Source organism: Onychostruthus taczanowskii, unplaced genomic scaffold (genome assembly GCF_017590055.1).
Source record: "Onychostruthus taczanowskii isolate IOZ18803 unplaced genomic scaffold, ASM1759005v1 scaffold78, whole genome shotgun sequence".
Classification (NCBI taxonomy): Eukaryota; Metazoa; Chordata; class Aves; order Passeriformes; family Passeridae; genus Onychostruthus; species Onychostruthus taczanowskii.
This window is the reverse complement of record NW_024505671.1, coordinates 237,694-259,798: the sequence shown is the minus strand read 5'-3', so window position 1 is coordinate 259,798 and position 22,105 is coordinate 237,694. Positions and strand designations below refer to the sequence as shown.

The window sequence follows — 22,105 nt, the reverse complement described above, 5'->3', positions numbered from 1 at the left end:
TTCTCAAGCTGTATTCATTATACACATATGTATATTATATACATATATATGTATATGCTTCATGTAAGAAAGGCTAAGTAAAATTCTTAAAGAATACAGCGTAATCAATTCAAGATCACGTGAATCAGGTAAGCTTTTGCAATTACTGTCTCCAGAGCAAATTGATCAAATTTGGACCTGTTAAAATTAAAATACAGTGTGATATAGAGACAAGGAGCTTTTGTCTCTAAACAAACAAAAACCGTGGTTTTATTCCTTTGCTAAGGCCAACAAAGACCATGGATAAAGATTCAGCAAAACCCAGAAGTATCTGACATTTAAGTGCATCTCAAGATTAGAGTATCAGTAGGGAACTTCCTTGTTTTGCATAAAAATGTATTTAATCATTAGCAGATGTTATTACAAGGCTTTTATTTGGGGGGAGGTGATAGCAGAAAGGCTTTAGGTAAGAGACATTACACATCAGTCTGCCTTTGTAGTTTCTGTACTTCCTTTTGTCCCTGTCAGAGAGAAGAGGCAGAAAGGGAAGCACAATGCCTACAGTTCCTACACTCTGATAGTTTATGAAGTGAATCAACTTTAAAAGGCCTCCCATGCAGCCTGAAGATGAAAGGCATGTGGCCTGACTCTCTGAAATACTGCCTCTAGATTTCAGCTGTTTATGAGTGGCCTGTTGTTTCTATGGAAGTTTGCTAAGACTTACAAAGCAGCATTGTTTTTCATACTAGCAGATTTTACATCAATAATCCTTAGGCAAATAGAATGATGTTTTTACATACTAGAGAACATTATTTATGTACTTTTTACAGGTAATGGAGAAAGGAACATAATAGGAAAACAGAAGTAGGAATAACACTAGCATTTTGTTTGCCTCTGAGATTATCCATTTATTCATGAAAGCATAGAAGCTTTTTGCTCTGCCTTAAATTCTTTTTATCAGTTGTGTTCATGAGTATATCTTTTAACTCTACTTTCTAAAGGAATAAGAAATTATATGTAGGACAAAAGAAACAAAGAAAGAAAGAAAAAGCTCTTTCACCACACTATATTGTTATGTGGAATTTACTTCCATCTACTATTGATAAGAGCAAAGCATACTAATGGAAGATTACTTTAAAAAAAGAAATCAATAGATCCTTAAAAAATATTTGGCATTCCACCAATGTGCAGTTAACACAGCTCCTCTGTTTAGCAGTACAATAATCCCTGTCACCTCCTGCAAAAAGAAAATGATGCAATATTTATTGTCATGTTTGGCTGATCATGCACCTCCCTGGTTATTGCAATGTTGGAAGAGACATGTTGAACACCATGCTCAGGACATGCAGAACAGAGCAGATTAGAGTGAAGAAGCCTGTAAATATGGTTCCTACTCCAATAACCTTTTAAATTGGTTTCAAAGAACTTGGTTATCTACCGCTCAAAAAGGTTAAAAATTACACATGTTCAAATTTCATGCCTGAAAAATTGCTACTATATCTTTAAAACACTATACAATCTAACAAGACTAAAATAGTTAAATGCTAGATCAGTGTTAATTATATGTCTTTAATAAGCAGAAAATTAACATGCCACTTACTGCAATTTTCATGAAAAACACTTTCAGGCATTTAATTGCTGAATTTTGTCATAGAAAAGAGTTTAGACCCATTTATTTCAATTACTTGATTTGCATCTTCCTCCTTAAAATGAGTAATGCATTAGTTTATCATACAGATAGGAGTTGAATAGGATGATTTCAAAACCAGTTTTCCCATAGGTAAAATTTTCTCCATAACATTAAAAAAGAAAACAAAATCCCCCAACAAACTAAGAGCAAATTCTGTCTGGGGTATGTACACCCTGTTTATTGCTACATATCTCAAATCCTCAAATGCAGCTGGTGTGAGCCCAGGCATGCTGGAAATGGAAACCCAACCTATGAATGATCACGTAATAGCAGAGAAGTAACACGAGATGTGTTACTGTATTAGTACACAGAGTGGATTTTCCATCCATTCTCTGCATGAACTTTTTCCTGCTAGTTATGCCCTGCTTTGTTGAGTCTTACTTATACTGTTTCAGTACAGGGCTTCTTGCAGATGGCTGCCCATTTTCCTGTGCACTCTCCATAGTATCTTGCTAAGTGAGCACCCCTCTCATCTTGCCCGAGAGCACCCTTCTCCAGCAGAGCCTCCCTCTGTGGAAGATGGAGCCTGTGCCTTTCGGTGTTTCCCTTTTCTGACAAGTGGTACTGCGCCATCAGAGCCATCCAGGATGGTTTCAAGCTCTCCAATTTACTTACCTTACTGAGTTAGTGCTACATTTCTTCTGAATTGCATGTCCTTTTGTCCCTATTCTCATTTTGCACTTAGTTTTATTTTAAGCTCCACTTTCAGCTGCTCCATGATTCAGTCTCTTTTCCATGGGGGACATGTAAGTTCCATTCTAGTCTGTGTTTCCATTACAGCTTAATATCATGTCATGCATCTGATCTCAAAAAAGGGAGTACAGAGTAGGTAATTTATTAATTAATTTTCTAATATAAATATAAAGATTTCACATATGTAATGAACTGCAGGCTGCAATTCTATGTGAAAATGCACCTCTGTTACTGAAAATATTATTAACTGAAAGCACCTATGCTTTCCTTTTCTCCAGAAAGAGAAAAAAAACCCCAGTCTAGTCCAGAATTCAGTTATTCAAAATATATGAATGTACAATGACGACTCGGAGGGTTGAATTTTACTTGTATTTACCCATTTCTTTGTTAAATCTGACCAATTCAAAACACAACAGTTCTTTTAAGATTTTCAACAACAAAGGCTCTCACACTTCAGCGAAATTGAACACTGGTGATGTTATTTTCAGCAGCGCTGCCTCTGTGAACTCACCAGCCCAACATTCAGGATTGCATCTGGCAGAGCCAGTCCAACCAATGAAGCCCAAACTGAGATTCAAAGTATCCCAAACTCAGGTGTGTCCAAGGTCATTCCTCCTTCTCTCTCTGCTTTCTAACTGGTTGAAATTAAAAAGTAGAATAACCAGCATCTAATGTCAAATTCCTATTTCTTCTCCCTGATAGATTCTTTACTGACTCTACAGCCAACTTAGGTGTTTTCAGGAGGGAATGAGCAGCTGCTGTAAGATTAGTTTGGGAATGGATTGGGTCTGGAGAGACTTTTGGCCACATCTCATGGTACCAACCATGATGTACAAGCAGGCAGAACAAACCTAAACGGGAAAAGGAAGTAAGCCAGTCCAGGAAAAGAGCAGAGGAAGTTTATCCAGCCCTGGAAGGAATTCACAGCACTTGTGGTAAAGTCCCAGTTTAATCCTAAAGATTAAATCTTGAAGTCATTCTCACTTCTTCTTCATGGAAAACATTTGCTAACAGCAAAAATGCACAAACAACTTTATTCTTGGGACAAGCAAAAGTGAGTTCCTGCTGTATTTCTGTGCCATTTTACACATCCAGGATCCAACTAGGTCCTTTTCAGACATTCTAAGCAGTTTGGTAACAGTTTATTTTTCGTCCAACTGACATGCACCTATGAACTTTTACTAGCAACAGAAGTGAAATTGCTGCAGAAGCTCTTTCTCCTGGTATTTCCAGCTGCAAGTGGTAGTGGTGAAAAATCTCCTAGGCGGACTGTTGCAACATGATTTTCAACCACTTCTGTGGACTGTAGGCATAGAATGGATTCAGATAAGGCTATGAACTTGTATACAGTTATCTGAATCTCACTTGCAAAGTTTTCAAAGTTCATCTATCATCACAATGGATCCCATGGGATGGTAGTTGGCTGTGGGGAATGTTAGCCGTTTTCCCAATTTCATAACGTTAGGACTGATGAGTATTGTTAGATATTCTAAGACACCATTTTCCAGCCTGAAATGTGATGTTTATACAAATATGTCTGGAACATACAGTGCCTCTGAGGGACTGAATCAAAAATAACCAAAGGTTTTCACAGAGCACCATAATTCCAGGAGTGAGGTGGGCAGTGAATTTTGACATGCTTTTTACCATCTGTGTTTGTCTAAGTATGCTTGCTTGAGAAGAAGCAGCTGGGAGATTTCTGTCAAAAGATGCCTATATTTTAGCACTCTTCTCAGAAGAATAAATATCAATTTTCTGTTTCTCCTGACAGGAAACTGGTATAAGAGCATTCATAAAATTAACTTTGAAATGCAAGGTGTTGTTTTTCATTGTTTCTGTAGCATGTGCTCCCACCTAGGAAGGTTAATACAGGCATCTGTTTGCTCTTTTCAGATGTAATGATATATAAAAAGACTGTGTGGGACTTTTGTTTGTTTGTTTGTGTTTATTTCAGTGTGAGGGAGGTGAAAAGTTTTTTAACAATAGTGAGTTCCAAATGTGTTGTTCATTTATGAAACTGCTGCTATGTTTCATCTTCTTTGATGCTCTGAGGTTTTTTACTTACCTGATTGTAGGTTTTAATATTTGCTGTAATGTCACCTTTATTAATGAAAATAAAGCAAAAAAACCCCAACCCAGTTCTAACAACTTCACCATGGGTGCTGAAGAGGAGAAAGCACATAAGAGAGAGAAAGAAAGAGGAAGGGAAATGGACAGCTCTGAGTTATTTTTTCAAACTTTACTCACTCTGCTTTTATTCCCATTTGGTCATGGATACCAAAATCATAGGTATGTAGATAGGGAAGTATAAACCACTTTTACCTAGAAATTATGAGGCTGTCCTTAAGCCCCTCTCGTGAGTTTTGAGTGCAGTGATACAAAACTGAATCTTTTATGTAGCACCTGAAGAAACCACCACTGAAGTTAGTGGGATCTGCCCACTGATTGTCTTTAATTGAAGCTGGATCAGACCCATAAGCTACAGCAATTACGTTTGTCCTGGCAGCTAAACTGACAGATCTGTCTGCATAAAGTCAAAAATTATACCTTGTGTTTAAAAACAAGGTAACACTTCTGTACTCTGATAATAACTCTAATGATGTTCCTTGACAGGGAACACACAGGGAGAAAATCATCCTCAATGATAGGGGCAGATATCAGTCTTAGCTTAAGACAGATGCAAAGGCAGTAAGACATTACCTAGAGTTTTACTCACCAAACACCCTGAAGTACAATGTTGACCCATCCTGACACATTTGCAACAACCATTTCTTTCCTCAAACTTTGGCTCCTTGCAAAGGCTTTCATTTTGACGTTTTTACAATGTGTCTTGTACGTCTCTAGTTCCAAAACATAAAGGGAGGTATCAGAGGATGAGGACAGAGGTACTATCACAGAGACTTTAATGAAATATATCTTTTTTTTTTCCCCAGAGGTGCGGAGAAATCTCATTTGATAGTCCTGACCAGAATGCCAAATGTGTTCGCATGCTAGGTAAGGGTAAGAACCTCTTCCTTTTTTTATTCAAGTGTATGGATACGGAAACATGTTTAATTGGGAGTTTCTTCTTAAAAGTACATGATAATGACCATGATGATCCACAATGGCATTTACATAGCGCATCCACATGTAGTCCTCATGAATATATTTTTTGCAATGAACTTTCAATTATTTCAACTAAGCACATATATTCCAGTAGTGTCCATGTGTGCAGATGAAAATTTAGCAGTACCAACACTGTAATTGGAAGCTCTGATGAGCTGAAGTCCAGAACTCATATTCAAAAGCTGAAAATCAGTATTAATTCCACAAGCATGTATCAAAAGTCTCTAAAGCAGACCCTCAGCTGCATCAGTCATGGAAATTTCAGTCAATGTGATTTTACATATTTACACTGGTAGGTTTGTAAAAATTCATATTAAGTAGAAGTGCCTATTCTTTAGAAGCAATGAAAAATATTCTGCTGCATTTCACTAATTTCTGTGGCCAATTTCATTGTGGTTGTTTGTTTCACCTACAATGCCACTACTGAAACATTAATAGCGTGGCTAGTATCACAGTGAAAGGCAGGCAGTAAGTGTCTAAAAACCTAAGAGATAATGTTTACTCAGAAAAAAAAATGAAATCACAGAACACTTGCAGGATTAAGCCTTAAATTCTGAAGACCTTTGACCTGCCAGGGAAGAGATAAATATATGCTGTAAATTAGAGCATTGCATTTAATGAAGTGAAGATGGAAATAGCCACAATTTTTAAAACTACAACTGGCAATGTCTAGGAACTTAATTCCCATCTGGGTGCATAGCTGTGCTCTGTAATAACAGATTATGTGGTTTGTTGTTTAGATTCATTAAATCCTATTGTCACAACAGACTATAATTGCTGCAGAGGAAATCTGTCATGCTTGTAGCGCACAGATCCCAACAGATGAACTGACACAATGGGCCATAATGATCTGTTACATCAATGATCCATGGTTAGAAGTCCTCAATGGAACAAGCTGACAAAAAAAGATACACTTGTGATCCTTTATCATGCCAATTACAATCTACAGTGTAAATACAATGGAGTTCCTAATACTCTAGTTCTAAGGAAGTTATATCCATGCAAATGTTATTATGCATTAGGGGGAAGAATGGGAGGTGGGAGAGAGGATAACAAAAAAAAAAAAAAACAACCCTTCTGCGTGGGTTAGTTCATAATTTCATTTGGCATTTTTAGAACAAGCGAGTCCAAAAGTGGGACTTTGACATCCTTCCTAGTGAAACAATTTTTTAGAAGTGAGAAGAACAAGATCTTGTTTCCATTACATGTGCTCTTATCTATGTCTTGTAGTATATACATGTACAAGAATGAGAACATATGCTGTGCTGTGTAAGGAGACTGCTAGGAATGTAAAAATTACTCCAAGGGCACATGCCAAAGCTGTAACTGATTCTCAGAGGTTACAGCTCTTGTACTAATTTGCCAGTATATATTTCGCCTGCAATTGTTATTTTTCAATGTTGCTAACAAATTAAGGACTGTAGTGTCAAGTACAATGTAGAATTTTTCATTTCACCCAAGGTATTCCAAATCGTGTACAGAACTGAAACTATTCTAAGTGCAATTTTTATATTCCAGAACTGGCTCTGTAAGAGGTGTGGAAAGAAGAAACTAACAAGCACAAACACAGCAGAAACTATGGTTTCTCTGAGAGTTACTACTGGAGACAAACTCCATTGTCTCAATTTATCACAGAAATCTCTGTGGTTCTGGTAGTGCTGTAAAGCCAGAGGGTATCCATTCTGGACACCTTTCCTTTCATACTGAACTTGTAGGGAAGAGCAGAAACCAGAAACCACACAGCCAAAAAGACCTAAGACTTTGTGTTGAACGTGTCATGCAGTGCCCAGTCTCATATTTTACAAGGGAATTGAATTTCCAAGAGAATGTAACACAGTTTGCCACTGATCAATGCAAAGATGACATTATTAATGTCCGTGGGTGTAACCAGTGAACAAAGAACAGCGTGCCTTCAGAGAAGGACATCTTTCTTGGCTGCTCTGTCTTTGAAATATACTGAAACTGTCGTGCTGTCATTTAATGTAACAGTGACACAGTGCTGACAGAAATCTAGAGGGCAAGTCCCAGCAACTGCAAGAGGATAATTACCCTAGCAAGAGAAGAAACACAAGAGCCTGGAGTATTGGCTGTATTTCTTCAGGGATCTTAGATGCAAGATCAGTCCATATTTGAAACTGCACATTATCGAGCTGTACTCTAAAATGGCAGTAGCTGGTTTTGTCAGAAAATGTCTCTATCTGCTTTATACTACTGGTTCTGGGCTAGCTTCAAATTTAGTTTTTCAGAAGTAATGCCAGGCTTGACACTGAGTCCACATTTCTGGAGGTAACATGAATTATGTGTATGAAGTTCTTTTTCTATAATGGTTGAGGAAGAGGGGTTTGCAGTAAAAATCCTGTCTTCTGCTAGAAAACAGTAAATAATAGATTAAAAAAATGCCAAAATGCTTACAGTGCCTCTTACAGTGCTTACAGTGCTTACAATGCTTACAGTGCTTACAGAGAAGTTAGATAACTTTTCAAGGCACTGACTAGATATCGCTCAACCTGAGATTAAGAGCATAGAATCAGCTTCATGCCTCATCTTTCCATATCAGAATGATGGATATTTATAATTCAAGTGTAAAAAATAACAAAATTAAATGGTCACTTAGCAGTGTTTCCTGAGGATATAAAAGATAATAGCTATGTGCTCTGACCAGAATATGTTTAGTGTTAGTGTAATTATCTGCACTAAAGTCATTACAGAAAATTATGCTCTCCCTCTTATTTTTCATGTTGTGCTTGTCTCTTTACACTTTTATCTGTGTCATGATTTAATCCTGGCTAGCAACTAAGCAACATGCAGCCATTCACCCACTTTTCCTCCGCAGCGGGAGCTGAATCAGAAAAAAGTAAAACTTGTGGGTTGAGACAGGAACAGTTGAATAATAGAAACAAAATATAACAATAACAATAGCAATGGTGGTAATGAAAAAGAGAGGGAGGAATGAAACCCAAGAGAAAGAAGTGATGCACAATACAACTGCTCACCACCTGCTGACCAAAGTGATGGGCAGCTCCCAGCCAACACCCACACCCACACAGAAACGCAAGTTTATTTCCTGATCATGATGCTGTATCGTATGGAATATCCCTTTGGCAAGTTTGGTGCACCTGCTCACAGTCAGAGTACAGGAAACCAAAATGTCCTTGACTTAGAGCAAGCTCTACTGAACAAAAACTATAGCATCAGTGTGTTATCAACAACTTTCTCACAGTAAATTAAAAATACAGCACCATATCAGTTACAAAGAATAAAATTAACTCCATCCCAGACAAAACCAGGAGAATGTGTTATAGCAGTTAAAGCAACATAACTTTGAGTACTGTCACATAAGAATGTTGGTCAGTGGCCTACCTTAGCCCACTGAAGACCTGAAGTGTTCAGATCCTAAATATATCACAGCTTTCTTGAGTATAGCATTGGATAATATTTGAACCCTGCACATCCATTGTCCTTTAAAAAATGGGAAGATAAGTGCTTCCTCACTTAGGAAAAAGAAGAATAAATTTATAAGTACAATGAGAAGCTGAAGTTCTATGGTAATACCAGTAATGAAAATATTACACTGTCAATAGAAGTGTGTTATCAGAGGTTTCCCTTGCATCTCCAAGTCTGTCGGGAGACAATGGCAGATCATCAGCAAGATCTTCCAGGGTGAGGAAGAAAATCTGAACTGTTCTGCTTAAATTGGAACTGCTATCAAGTTAGTGAGGGCACTTGGCCATGAAAAAATTGTCTGATAATGCTGAACAGAGTGTCAAAAAAACGTTTGCTTTATGCTGCATTCTGGAAGTTAGAACCCTGGGCTCTTCATGCTCTTTCTCTTTAATGATTTTGACTTAAAAAATTATAGCTAGCACAAAACGTAGAGATTATAGAAATGTACTCATTATGTAGCTATCAGTCTAGAGTCATATTATGAAAGGCAGAAGAGAACTATCCCTGTCCCTAGAGCACCCACTGCTATTTTCAATGGCGCAACCTGAGGTAAATTTTTCCCATATGCAGACAGACATGTTCTCAGCTCAGACATGACACAGTATCATATCATGCAGAGATAATTTGGTTTGTTTGCTGTGAAAATTGCTGGTTGGATGCCTAAGCTAATTAACTCTGCTGGGAAGGATTGTATACAAGCTTGTAAGAGTCCAAAGTTAAGGCAACTTAACCGGTTCTCACTTCCCTAACTAGCTCAGTTAACAAAGTTAACTCAGTAACCTCTACCTGGCACAGCATTGAGTTTTAAGAATCTGTCCTGGAAAAAATAAGTTCCCATAGCTGGCTCTAGGACTAGTACAGAAGCAAAAAGATCTGCCAACTAGAAGAGACACTTCAATTTTATATATATGTATGCAATTTTGTTTATATAAATAATGACCTGTTTATACAGAATAGATATGGTTATCTTTATATGTTGTTTAGAAAATAGGTAGTTGCACTCATCATAACACATACAAAATTAAATTATCCTGTTCAATATGATTGATGATAGTGTAGTAACGGGGATAGACGATAAATGCAAATTATTTATTTTGTTACTCCAGTAAGAAGTCTTTCACCACGAGATTTAGTCTTTACTCCTTAATGAAATGCTGGACAGATTTTGAAGAGGTCACATCTCTTGTTGGCCAACTCTGCTGTCTGCAGAAATCCTTCTAGGGGAAATGTGAATCACCCTCCTCAAGGAGATGGTTAGTAAGATTAAAACACAAGCCTTCCAGATACCCCATGGCAAAAGGCTGAGGTGCTTTCTTTTCATTACTGTAAATTCCATGCAGACAGGAATGATGTGTCTGAGTTTTGCTTTCCATTTGGTGCAGACTTAATCCTTGCAAAAGCAGACAGATGAATCTTGCTTGGAATAAAAGTAGTTTCCTCAAAAATAGCTTTTTAAAATTAATCAAAAACAACAACAACAACAAAAAAGCAATTATTAAAAAAAAATTGAGGTAGTGCCACCTCTTTTTTTTATTCTCCACACTACTAGTCCATAATTTTATTGCTTTGAGGCAACAAACTTTTTGGTATTCCAGCACAGAGAGGTGTCTACCTCCTTCACCTCCCAAAAAAAGGGGGTTTTTTTGCATACTTCCACCATTTATTGCCTGTGAAGTGTTACAGGTAAACAAATCGGCATTTAGCCATGAAATTAGTTTCGTGGATCCAGCTTCAGTCTTGGTGGCTCTTTGCCCACAGCAGGAAATCACCACACATTTGAACAGAGTTGGCAGCCTCAGCTTGAGAGAGAGAGAGATTACTGGAATAACAACTGTGTTGAAAGCCAGGAGAGAAGGGTACTGGCAAGGCTCTGGCTCGCTGGTCCCTGCCTTATATAACCATTGAAGGCACCTTCATTTGTGGCAGAAAAAAAATCTATTACAACTTTGCAAACTTGATCAGGTAAATAACCAAATAACTTAACGGGTAAAAAATACTGAAGGACACTTAAATGTCTCAACTTGCCCTGCAGCAAAGGGAGAAAAAGAAATGAGGCATCTAGTCAAAAGGTTCTGCACTGACAAAGAACCTGGAGCCCTCTCTGACATCATTTGAAATGTGACCCTATATCTCTTGCACATGCAAAACTTCTGCTGCAACTGATAGTCATGCATGAGCAATGGTGTTCTAAATAGCCAAATACATGGACTATTTATATCCCAGTCACTCAAAGACTTATACCTGCACTTGACCTTATGAAGACTTAGTATTCTATCTGTGCAAATGAGATGCAAATAAACATATGAATTCATTTTTTGTAAAATTAAGCAATGTATATGTATTGGGAAAAGGCCTAAAATCTACAGTGACTAGGAAGGAATCCATGCTTGTTGCTACGCTGCCCATCAGGATTACTCAGAAATTCATAGCTGTAGGAAGGGAGAGGCTTAGGATGTCTGCTGCAAAAATATAGGCTTCTATTCCATGAGCAGCTTGCAACACAGGATGAAAAAAAGCGGGTTTTTTCCATTTATAAAGCAATGGTGTGAATGCATACAGAAAGATAAACACCATGTCTCCTTTTGATATCCTGTTAATGTAGATAAATACAAATTTTAGCATATAAGTCAATGCTTCAAGTTTTTCACTTATATTTTACATTCCATCTGCCACTCTCTACAGACAATTTATTCTGATGAGAATATTTATTATGATGAGAACAGGATTGTATAGACAGGACCTATGGAACTGTAGTTCTTCTACCCATCTGAGTAGAGATTTTCAAATAACTTCTAACGCTTTTCCCTTTTTCTCTAAAATAGCATTCCAGTGTATTAACGCAATTTAAAAATAAGATTTAACTCCTGACACTGCAACTATGCTTGTAAATGAATTTTGAAAAGTGGGTTCTCTATGTCCTTACCACCACTAAAACAGAGGCTTCTTGCTCCTTCATGTCAACTCCTCCTGAGTTGAGTGTGTCTTCCTGGAAATGCATTTCCTAAATCTCACCTATTTTCTCTGAGAACTCTAGTGATTTTTTGGCCATAGTGGCACAGAGCAGACTAGACTTGGGGTATCACCAAGTGGTGATGTGGAAGGCTGAGATGCCAGGCTGCCACTCCAATGGGAGTGTTGCTTGGAGACAGAAAGTGGCAAACCAGTGGGCATGAGGCCACAACAGCAACTCCTTTGTCAAGGACTTTATGGTTTACACGCACCATCATCGTGCCACTTCATCACCATGTTATGGTCTCAGGCTAAACAAGTAGGAGCTCTTTGTCTTCACTATGATAAGATTTTTGCCTAAAACCACAAAGAATGTAAATATCAAATCCAGCTTTTACTTTCATGACTATTTGATTACTTTGGGTAAGAAACCATAAAAAAAATTTTAAAAATTAAAATTTCTGATGCCCTAAGAATACTTTAAATAGCAGCTCTAATAACATCTTATTATTCAAGTAATTTTGATCTAATTACTATTTTAGGTAATTATATAGACTGGTAGTTGAGTGACAGTGACCACCTGTTTATCCTGTTCTGTCCTGTAAATCAGGTCAGACTGAAACTACTTCTCTTGCAGTGTTCTACCTTTTAGAAGGGTGCTGAAGGAGACAAAAACTGGCCTTGTCCTTTTGAGCATGTGCATAAAACACTTTTCTAACTTTAATTTAGGGTTCTTGGTTTTCTATTGCAAAAACATTGACTTGAACCATATCTAGTTTTATCCTGTGTCTGAACCTGGTACAGGAAGGAGATGGGAGTGTCAGGGCACTTGTAGAGAATGCAGAAATGAGGATTTGGCAGCATCTATATAATGTAAGCACAGCACGATGGCTCTCAGGAGAAGAGAGTGTTACTGCGTTGCCCATGTAAGCAAAAGCCATTCACTTGGACCAGGAGATCCAGCTGAGATTCAAAACCTCAAGAAATGATTAAAAAAACCCTTCAGTCCCACAACTAGAGATACCCCAAACCCCTGACCCTTCAGCTTTTCTTTCTCTGAAAAAGGTTTTTGACTTGCCTGAGAATTTAGGAAAAAGCTACAGGTTTCCAAGTCTTATCCAGAAGTTGCACTCAAAGCGTGTCTACAAATACTTGCAAATTCTACCAGACTGCAAAGCCAAGTGTCTCCCTTTTTGTCCAAAGCATGTTGTAAACAGAAAGGTTGCATTCTGCTGCCATTTATGTAATAATCTAGTGAGAGATTAACCTTTTAATTCTGAACTTTCATCATCCTAAGATAGTTAAACCTCACAGCACTCACTTTTTTCTTACCTACCAAAATAAAGGCAACACAGGTTGGGGTTAAGTGCACTTTTTTCTCTCTGTTGGCCCTGCACAAGGAAAAATGCTGGTTATGACTTCAGGAGGATAAGAAATAGCTCCCCACATCTGGGGGAGCACACACATGTAAGACAAGGAGAATCTTGAATTTTTTTTCAGAGACATTTCCTTTTTCTTTTTTTTTTTTTTTTTTAACTAAGCACTTCTTAGAAAAGCAGAGGAACAGTGGCTTAATTGATTTACTTAAGATGATCTCATATGTTGTTTCATGGTATTTGTCACATGAGTTATTGCTGATCCCCTGTTGGAAAATAGATTTCAAGTGCCTATTCACTCTGCTTCCTCATAGTTTGATTTTTCCTCATGCCTAACCTTGTGCCCAAGCACGGACTGCATTCACGCAGTTTCCCATCTTCTTTGTCCAAAGTGTTATGAGTGGGTTGCATTCACCCAAAGTACTTGCTGTACAGAAAATTGCTGTGACTAACCATACTGCTATAATAACATTCTCACAAAAGATGGGGAGGGGGAAAAGAATCTCCAAATTGGGGACCAAATTGAAGAAGAAAACACTTATTCATCGTTTTACATCAGCCATCCCTTCATGATAGCATACATATAATGAAATCTCCAGAGCGAAACTTTTCAAAATTAGATTTAAAAGGTTTAGATTTATAATTTGTGGTTTGAGCTCATCTCCAGCAATTAATCTTTGCTTCTTGAATTATTACTTGGTGATACCTTGGAATTTCAATGTCCTACAGATTATTGTGTAGCTACCCTTAGTAAGAGTGATTTATGTCTGAGAAAGACATGGAATTCCTGTGCTTTTAATCACTCAGTTCCTGACTGTACATGCTCATAAACTTCTCAGGATAAGAAGACATTTTCCTGTATTCTTCTCTGCTCTGTATTATAAGGATGTCTCATATTCTGGAGTTAAACATTTTTGCTTTTCTGAAATGTTGTTAATAATTTTCTCATTGTTACTGAGAACTGGCAATGTAATATTTGTAGGAATTTTTTTCACCACTAGTATAAAAAAATAAAGCTACCAAGTAAAAACCCTGATGTTCTTTTGCCTGGTTATCTGGGTAACTAGTTTTCCTTGATGGCTTTGGCTTCCTTTTCCTTTTTCAGTTTTTTTTAATATTAAAATATCATTTTTAATTATAATCTGTTGTCTTCTTGTACATCTCATACTTTTTAAAGCATTAAGTTGTTTTCTTAGATCATCTGTGGATCATCCAACTACTTAAGCATGTATTTACATACTCTCACTGGAGCCAAAAAATGAGTAGATTGAAATAAGTTTGCATGCCAGGGTCAGTCACAGTGTCTAGCACTGTGTTTGCTCAAGCACTGATCTGATCCAAACACTTGAGGCTCTGGGATTATGAAACTGTGAAGTGTGACTGTGAATATTGGTAGTAAATGATGGAAATTCTATTTAGCAACAAGAAACGGAATTTCTGAATCGCAGCTGGCTATGCCAAGAAATTAATGTATTTCTTAGAGAAAAGTTCAGAGGGTTCTCCTACTGGAATTCCCTCACAGGGCATTCTTCTCACTCTGCAGATGAAATAATGCTGAAGACAGCTGGGATGCAATTCATCTAGCAGAATGTCTGTAAACAAGCAAAAAAACCTTTATAGTTAAAGTCTATAGCCATCATCTAATCATCCTTTTTGTAGCAGAAAATAACAAGAAAGAGGTGTTTTCTTCAGACTTAGATGTCTAAAACTGGTCTGAGGAATGCTACTCCCCCCACATAATTTATTTTTTGTTTAATATAAAATCAAGTCTCAAGTTTTCAGTATATTTGTAGAAAAGTATTTGTGGGAAATTGTTTTTATTAACTGAATTCTTTTCCTCATTGCCTTTGGGAAGTCTTCATTTCTCTCCGTCTCCCTTTGACATAGCTGCAGGACCTTTTCTGACATCTGAATAGCTCCTGATTTTGAGTTGAATAAAGTAAATTGAAAACATGACAAAGGATTTTTCAAATGCTTAAGGGATCCAGCATGCTGTCTCATGGGAAGAAAATTTGACTGTATGGTGAAATCTTTAGATATGAAGAGTAAATTCTGCCATTAATGTGTCAAATATGGTTTTGATTTTCATAACATTGTGCATATCAATTCACAATAAATTTTTTATGGAAGGTACTTTATAGCTTATTTTTGTAAAGAAAGTGTACACATTAGTGTTTTAGATCATCTCAGGAGTGTCTTCTTGAGATCCTATCCCATCATGCAGCAAATTCTGGTTTACCTTATGAAGCGGTCAAGGAACAGACAAACTGGACAACTTTCACATGCAATAGAGCAAGCCCTGTGCTCTGAGGCACTTCTAGAGCATTCTAGCTGCTCCTAGACATCTAATCCATGGACATAGATTAGAAGTAGTCCAAACAAAATCCTCCACAGCACACCCAGTGCAGACCTGGGGCCTCCACTGTGGCTGTTTAACTCAGCCAATTTGCTCTGCTTGCGTTCCTGCTTCTCTGAACCTTGCCAGAGAGTCAATACCCATTGGGACTTCAACCCAACAGTGGCTTTAACATTCAGACTTCTGTAGCCACAAATTACCTTCAGGACCATTCAGCTCAGTTAAGATTCAACTGCGGATGTTCAGGATGTATATAATTAATAATTTATGTTAGATTGTAAGCATGTGTTTATCGTTTGCCTACTTTGAGTATACAAGCCATCAATTTGTGCATGCAGCCTACAATTTTATCAGATATTTGTCTCATACACTCATATGAGGACAGGTTTATGGGGAATGGCAAATGTGATTTAGTCCAATGAGAAATTTACCCTCTTTGAAACATAAGGTAAAATGATTTTTAAGTCTAGATCAGGATTTCACACTGATCTTATAGATTAATACAGAGCAAATTTAATTTAACACTTACTTCAAAGGAATTATTCATATTGCAGAGCTTTGTTTATTGACACAGAGTAATGAGATCCTCACATTTTATTCATGCATATATAGTACAAATTATAATTGCGGTATCTTTTCGTTTTATAACAGAGATTGCTAATGAAAGGACTCAGAAATACTGGGATCATACACTTTATTAGTAGACTTAGAAGAAAGCAAGGATTAGTGGACTAGAATTAATTTTTCCATCTGAAAACAGTGCAATAAACTGACAGCAGAAATGTATAACATGTTCATATCAAGAAGCATATTATCCTGCTGACAGAAGAAGGGACAGTTACTTTCAGTGTCTTTTCTGACAGTTAAATAACAATATGTAAAGATAGCCCATACATACATATATGTGTGTATATGTATATACACGTTTGTTCTATTGTATCTTTTGTTAATAAATAATGTATGAACATGCTTTTAAAAAGAAGCCTGTGCACTTCCACCCCATAAGCTATATTTCAGGTTTCTACAAAAGTAGGAAGACAAATTTATAGTTAAGATACATGACTGTTAAGTCCCAGAATGCTCTGGAATCTTGATGGTTGAGACAGGAATTTGTCAAGAGAAGGGTCATTGTCTAAGCAAGAGACAGAAGTTTTACTTTCCTCAGCTCTAACTGCCCTGTGAAGATTTTTCTAACGGAACTTAATTTCTTTAACTATTGGTATCCAAAGTTTTTATATTTACAGACTTGGGGCAGTATTTGCAATACAGAAAAAATCATTGTTAAACTGGTATGATTTGGCTTTGCTTTGTAAGCCTCAAATTGAGTTGCCAAAACATTCAGCCACTCTGTAAATATTCAATTAAACTCACGATGGAACTTCTCCTATGGAAAGAGTTGTGAAGATGTGAATGTAAGTTAAGGGGTAGCATAAATTATTCGGGTCCCCAGCTAGCAGCTACGTGATGTCACAACGATGGCAGTCACTGACAGAGTTCTGCTGGAAAGGGAAGATGAATGGCAGATGCCTCATTGTAATTTCTTGTTATCAGCAGGGAGTGTAAAAACAGACATTAATCCACTGGTTTATCACAGGTAATATATGTCCAGGGAGCTACCACATTAAAGGCACAAGTGCAAATTGCTGTCATTGTTCATTTGTCCTAGAGGGCTCTTGAGGCAAGTGCATGTCATAGTACTTAAGAAGCCAGAAGAATCCAAATTTGCATTACTTTAATTATTAACATATTTCACTTTTCTTAAAAAAAAAGGAATGGAAGCATCATAAATCATGATGTCAAATCTCATTTATTTTCTGCTGTTTGAGAACAAGACTAAGGGCTTTTGAAGTCTGTGTATTATTTGTTTCACAGGGGAAAATGACATTATAATAGCCCCAAGAACAGTTTACAGAGAAAATGCTGTTGGTTTTGGATATTTTTATTTTAATCCAAACCAGTTTCTCCGTGCCATGTAGGAATCTGTGTTTTGTTTAGGCAGAACCATCTTAGATACCACAGTTGCTTCAAATTGTGCAGCTCTTTGAGACAAAACAAAGTCTCTTGATAATTGATGACTGAATAAACAAAGAGGAAACTGGAGGCAGATGTTTGCTGGAAAGCATTCTGAAATCCTAGAATGGGATGGGGGAGAGTTTGATTTTGATTTTAATCAGAAGGACCACAATTCTCTCTTCACCCTGAACATTTCCTACTTGACATTTTTTGTCCCTAATCTTTGTTGGAGGAGGGTGTTGCTGATGTTTAATTTTAAATGAATTTCCAGTAGTAGATCTAGAAAGGTTTTAGGCTGGCAGCTGTGCAGCCTCAAGCCCTTCCTCTGCAAAACAGCATAAATCCCTCTAACACTGTCCTGCCAGAAATCATCTTCCTTGAAATGGAAAGATCATCTGCAGGAATTACTAAGCTACTAGCACCTTTATCCATCTGTTTTTTGTATTCTTGCTGAAGCTGCCTCAAGAGTAACAAGATGTGATGCAGGATCTCATATTATGGACATATTTAACTCCCTTGGTGGGAGCTACAGGAGAAGTTTAGGTTCACATAGGCAGGGCCCATCATTCAGTTCCTGTCCTTATTTTTGCTGTCACTATGCCCACTTCTTTTCCACTAAAAGACTTGCCTGCTTTTGATAGCAAGTGTACACCTAAGCTGGCTGGAAGAAGAATTTCTTCAGAAATGTTTGACAAAAATCATCTTCCTGAAATTAGATCTTATAATTACATTTCAGATGAAAACTTGTGACCCAAACCCGATAGCTTTTAGTGAAATCCTTTGGCTGGTAACAAGCTTTAGATTCAGGAAAGCTGATGTGGCATTTAAAAGGCAGGGTTGTTAAAGGTCTGTGTGCTTCAGTCTTTTATGTGGGAGGTGCATCACTGTGTGTCTCACTGAGTTACTCCAGCATATGACTGGAGTCCCTGGTGACAGCTCACAGCAGGTTCAGCTTGCATGAGTAACTACAGCCACAGAAGAAAATGGGATAAAGAGACAGACGTGCTAAGGTTCACCTGAGGAATTCCTCTTGCATCTGTGAATCCAGCATTTACAGATGAAAACTAAAAATTCATTTGTGGAAGAAAATGAGCATTAAAGCACTCTGACAAATAGGAGAAATTCCTGTGAAATTCAGGAATTTTTTAAAAAATAATTTGTAGCCAACATTTCAGTTTCTACCATGTTTCCTAATTGAGCTTGTTCACTTAGAGGTAACAAGTAAGATCTCTAGTGAGCCAGCTTTGTGATAGCAAACTTACAAACTGACAAAAAGGAAGATGAGTTGGATTAACACAATGACATGGGTGGCATAAGGGGAAGGATGGAACTGCTGTAGTGCCTGTGTCAGCTGTAGATCAGGGCTGTTGTGCAGTTTGTGAGTGTCCTGCTCATGGAGGAGCTGTCTGCTTGAAAAGATAAAAAACTCAGCTCCTAATGCCCTTTGCTCACCCATCCTGTGGCATCTCTTTTGTAAGAGCAGTTGTTATGGTACTGTAAAAGAGGACTTCTTCAGTTTTAAAATAAGTAAGTCAGGAGTTTTATCCTCTTTAATTGTTGGTGCAATGTGTAGCAACACATTGCTCTAAATTTGATTTAATTTGGCAAGGGATGAGAATGAAGGAGGGTTTTAGTCATCTTCCTCTGTTTCAAGTTGGCCAGTGCAACACCTGCTCCCACGTTCCAGGCTGTTTTCTCCCATGAGTGCTGGTGCACAAACACTTGCCAGTTACCCTTTGACTATGGCAAAAACAAACAAACAAAGAAGCTGTTTTCAATCAAGTTTCTGAAGCCAGACCACCAGAATGAAAACATCTTGGTAGAACAGCTCTGTCTATATTTTCCTTGTCATTATAAAGCTACCCTAAAGTGCTGGCTGGTGTGTAATGCAAGACTTTGTGGCAAGTTATTTGTAATTTTTCCAAGGCAAAACATCACAGCAATTTGAGTCTGAGTCTGCCTCAGAAGTGCAAATGTTGATTCAAATGGGGAACTCAAATATGTATCCACAAAATAATGCAGCAACACTGGAACAGGAAAACTGCAGGTTCAGTCTTTTAAAGTTATTAAGTATTGAAAGAGTCATTCCTGTCCCAGAGGGACTTCTTTGAAAGCATCTGTATATAGCTTATCAGCCAGTTAGAAAAAGAATATGAACAAACTCATTGCAAACAGTCCCTGCTCACTTGAGGACTCTCAGTCATTTCATTTGGCTCACAAGAACCTGACCAATTTTTTAACCATAAAGAGCTACAGTAAAGCTACTTTAAAATTAAAAAAAAAATCTTTAATAAAAAAAGGTTGATTTTAGAAGCCAAAAACTAAATTAAATTTTAAAATTACAGCTTAATCTGCTCCAGTTAAAATCACACTTCACAACAGAAGAAGCATTCCTATTCTTCTAGGAGCTACAAGTTGTGGAAGAAGCCTTCCCCCCAGCAGTGAAATTTATTCTTCCCCAATTTATGGATAACCCTTATAAATGCTAAATGGATATATAAATATCATGCTCAGTTTTACTTTTATATAATGAAAAGGCATCTCTTTATTTTGTAGTGGTCACCGCTAGAGCTTGTGATGAGCTGTACCTGGCAGGTACTGAGAACACCAATGGGAGTGAACCCAAGGGAGCTCCAGAAAAAGTGTTCTTTTCTGGAGGAAAAAAAAATCTGGATGCAGATAGGAGGGAAACATGAAAGCAGCAGTGGCTTCTGAGCTCTGTCTCAATCTGAGGTTATTTTGAGTACGCTTTCTTAAATGTTTCAGAAACCAACTGGGTTTTAAAGTTAGAAAGCAAGAAAGCTGAGCAAGAAATTTGCACCAGGCAGAGTGCTGAAGCATTTTCAATGTCAAACAAAAGTGAAATGGGAGTTTTCAGGGTCTTATCCTTGGATGTAAGCACAAAGTCCTATTTGAAATTCTAAAATCCCAGCTCAGGAACATTTTTTTGGATCTAGGCCGTAACATCTTGATGACCTATGCTATGTTTTCACAATCATTAAGAAACACAGACTGATAGATCTTATCTGTATAGCATGTACATGTTATACATGTATATATACATGTATAGCAGCTTTAGGCTGCTTCTAATTATCAACAGTCTTTAATTATTAACAAAATATTATTAGCTATGAGTCAAAAGCTTATTTTTTTCTGGCAAAGGGCTGGGAAGATAATTTTTCTTTGGGACAGTGGATGTTTCTAAAGCATTAACCCAAAATTCAAACATGACATATATAATAAGTGCAAATCCCAGGTTAATTAGAACATTATATAGCTAAACTGATAAATAAATAATATATATATCAAATAGCCATTGCTATTAGTGAATATCTCAAACAATTCTGTAATGAATTTCATGCCTTTGTTTTCCAATTTATAGTGATTTTTCTTATTCTAAGACAGTACAAGATGTTACTGTACAAACAACATCACCTTGTAACCTATTCTTAGGAAGCATTTTATTGGTAACACTTGTTCTAATAATGTTTTTCAGTCTTTGTTGCTTGTGGGATCTAAGGCTAGTCAGAAATTGAATGCTTCTCTCTTTGTGGAGCAATTGTGGAGTGATCCCTGTACATAAAAGCCTTTTTTTCCACAGTGTAAGATATTTCTCTCCTTGTAATTTGCAACCACTGACCTAACAAGTACCTGGAGTAAAATAAATGCAATGCAGAAATACGACTTGAATATTTCCAATATGTGTTTGCTGCTTGGTCTCTCACATAAGAGATTTCCCCTGGATTCCCCAGCTAGGTTACCACACACTACAAAGGAGGAAGTGCAATGAATGCAGTTGGCTTACTCCCCCCAGGAGTTCCCTCTGGCAGAATACGTCAAAGCACTGTCAGCCATCAGTCTGTCAGGTCTGCTCGGATGTTTTGGAAGACAGCATGCTCTGAATGGGGAATGTAACAATAGCAGGCTGATTTTTCAGCAGCCAGCACTGATAACTCTGATAAACAGTCTTCTTGAGGTAAGAACTGACGCATATCAGAGGTTCCTGCCTTAGATGCCAAGGTTATTCGTCATGTAATTGGATATTGTTGGAAAAAGCCATAATTAACCTAGACTTAAAGGCATAAGGCCATCTAGTTGATAACATGTGGTCAAAGATAATCGTTTGCTGCTGAACCCACTTTAATCTTTCCTTCTCATTTACTTTTAACAGATGTGACCTAACCAGGTCTTACTTAAACAAAGCTACACTTACTGGCTTCATGATTATTGTTAAATTAAAGACCTGATGCTCTTGGCATTTCATTTTATGGTGAGGTAAAAACTTAAGACTCTCCCAATTCAGAAGTCCAGGAAGTTATCGGTTGACAAGAGCAAAGAACACATACAACTCCCCGTGCCTGTGGGCATCTAGTTCTAGCTCCAGCCAGCGGAGAGCAGCTGTAGTGAATACCTTCCATCACCATCAAGTTCTCTCTACAGGTTGGCCTGTTTCATCCTACAAGGCAGCAAAAATTCTAACTGATGCACTTGTGGGGTTCA

The 22,105-nt window shown here is 37.5% G+C and overlaps 1 protein-coding gene across 4 annotated transcripts in view; it reads left to right on the top strand.

Annotated features, from left to right (window-relative positions):
• The window catches only part of PDE7B (phosphodiesterase 7B), a 165,742-nt gene that overhangs the window by 49,396 nt on the left and 94,241 nt on the right, over positions 1 to 22,105 (top strand). For 2 of the 4 annotated variants that reach the window (XM_041423518.1, XM_041423516.1), the window contains exon 3: positions 5,296 to 5,356. In XM_041423518.1, coding sequence (XP_041279452.1) covers positions 5,296 to 5,356 — 61 coding nt within the window. Of the gene's footprint in view, positions 1 to 5,295; positions 5,363 to 22,105 lie in introns of all 4 variants that reach the window. The other 2 variants (XM_041423517.1, XM_041423515.1) reach the window with 1 other exon arrangement.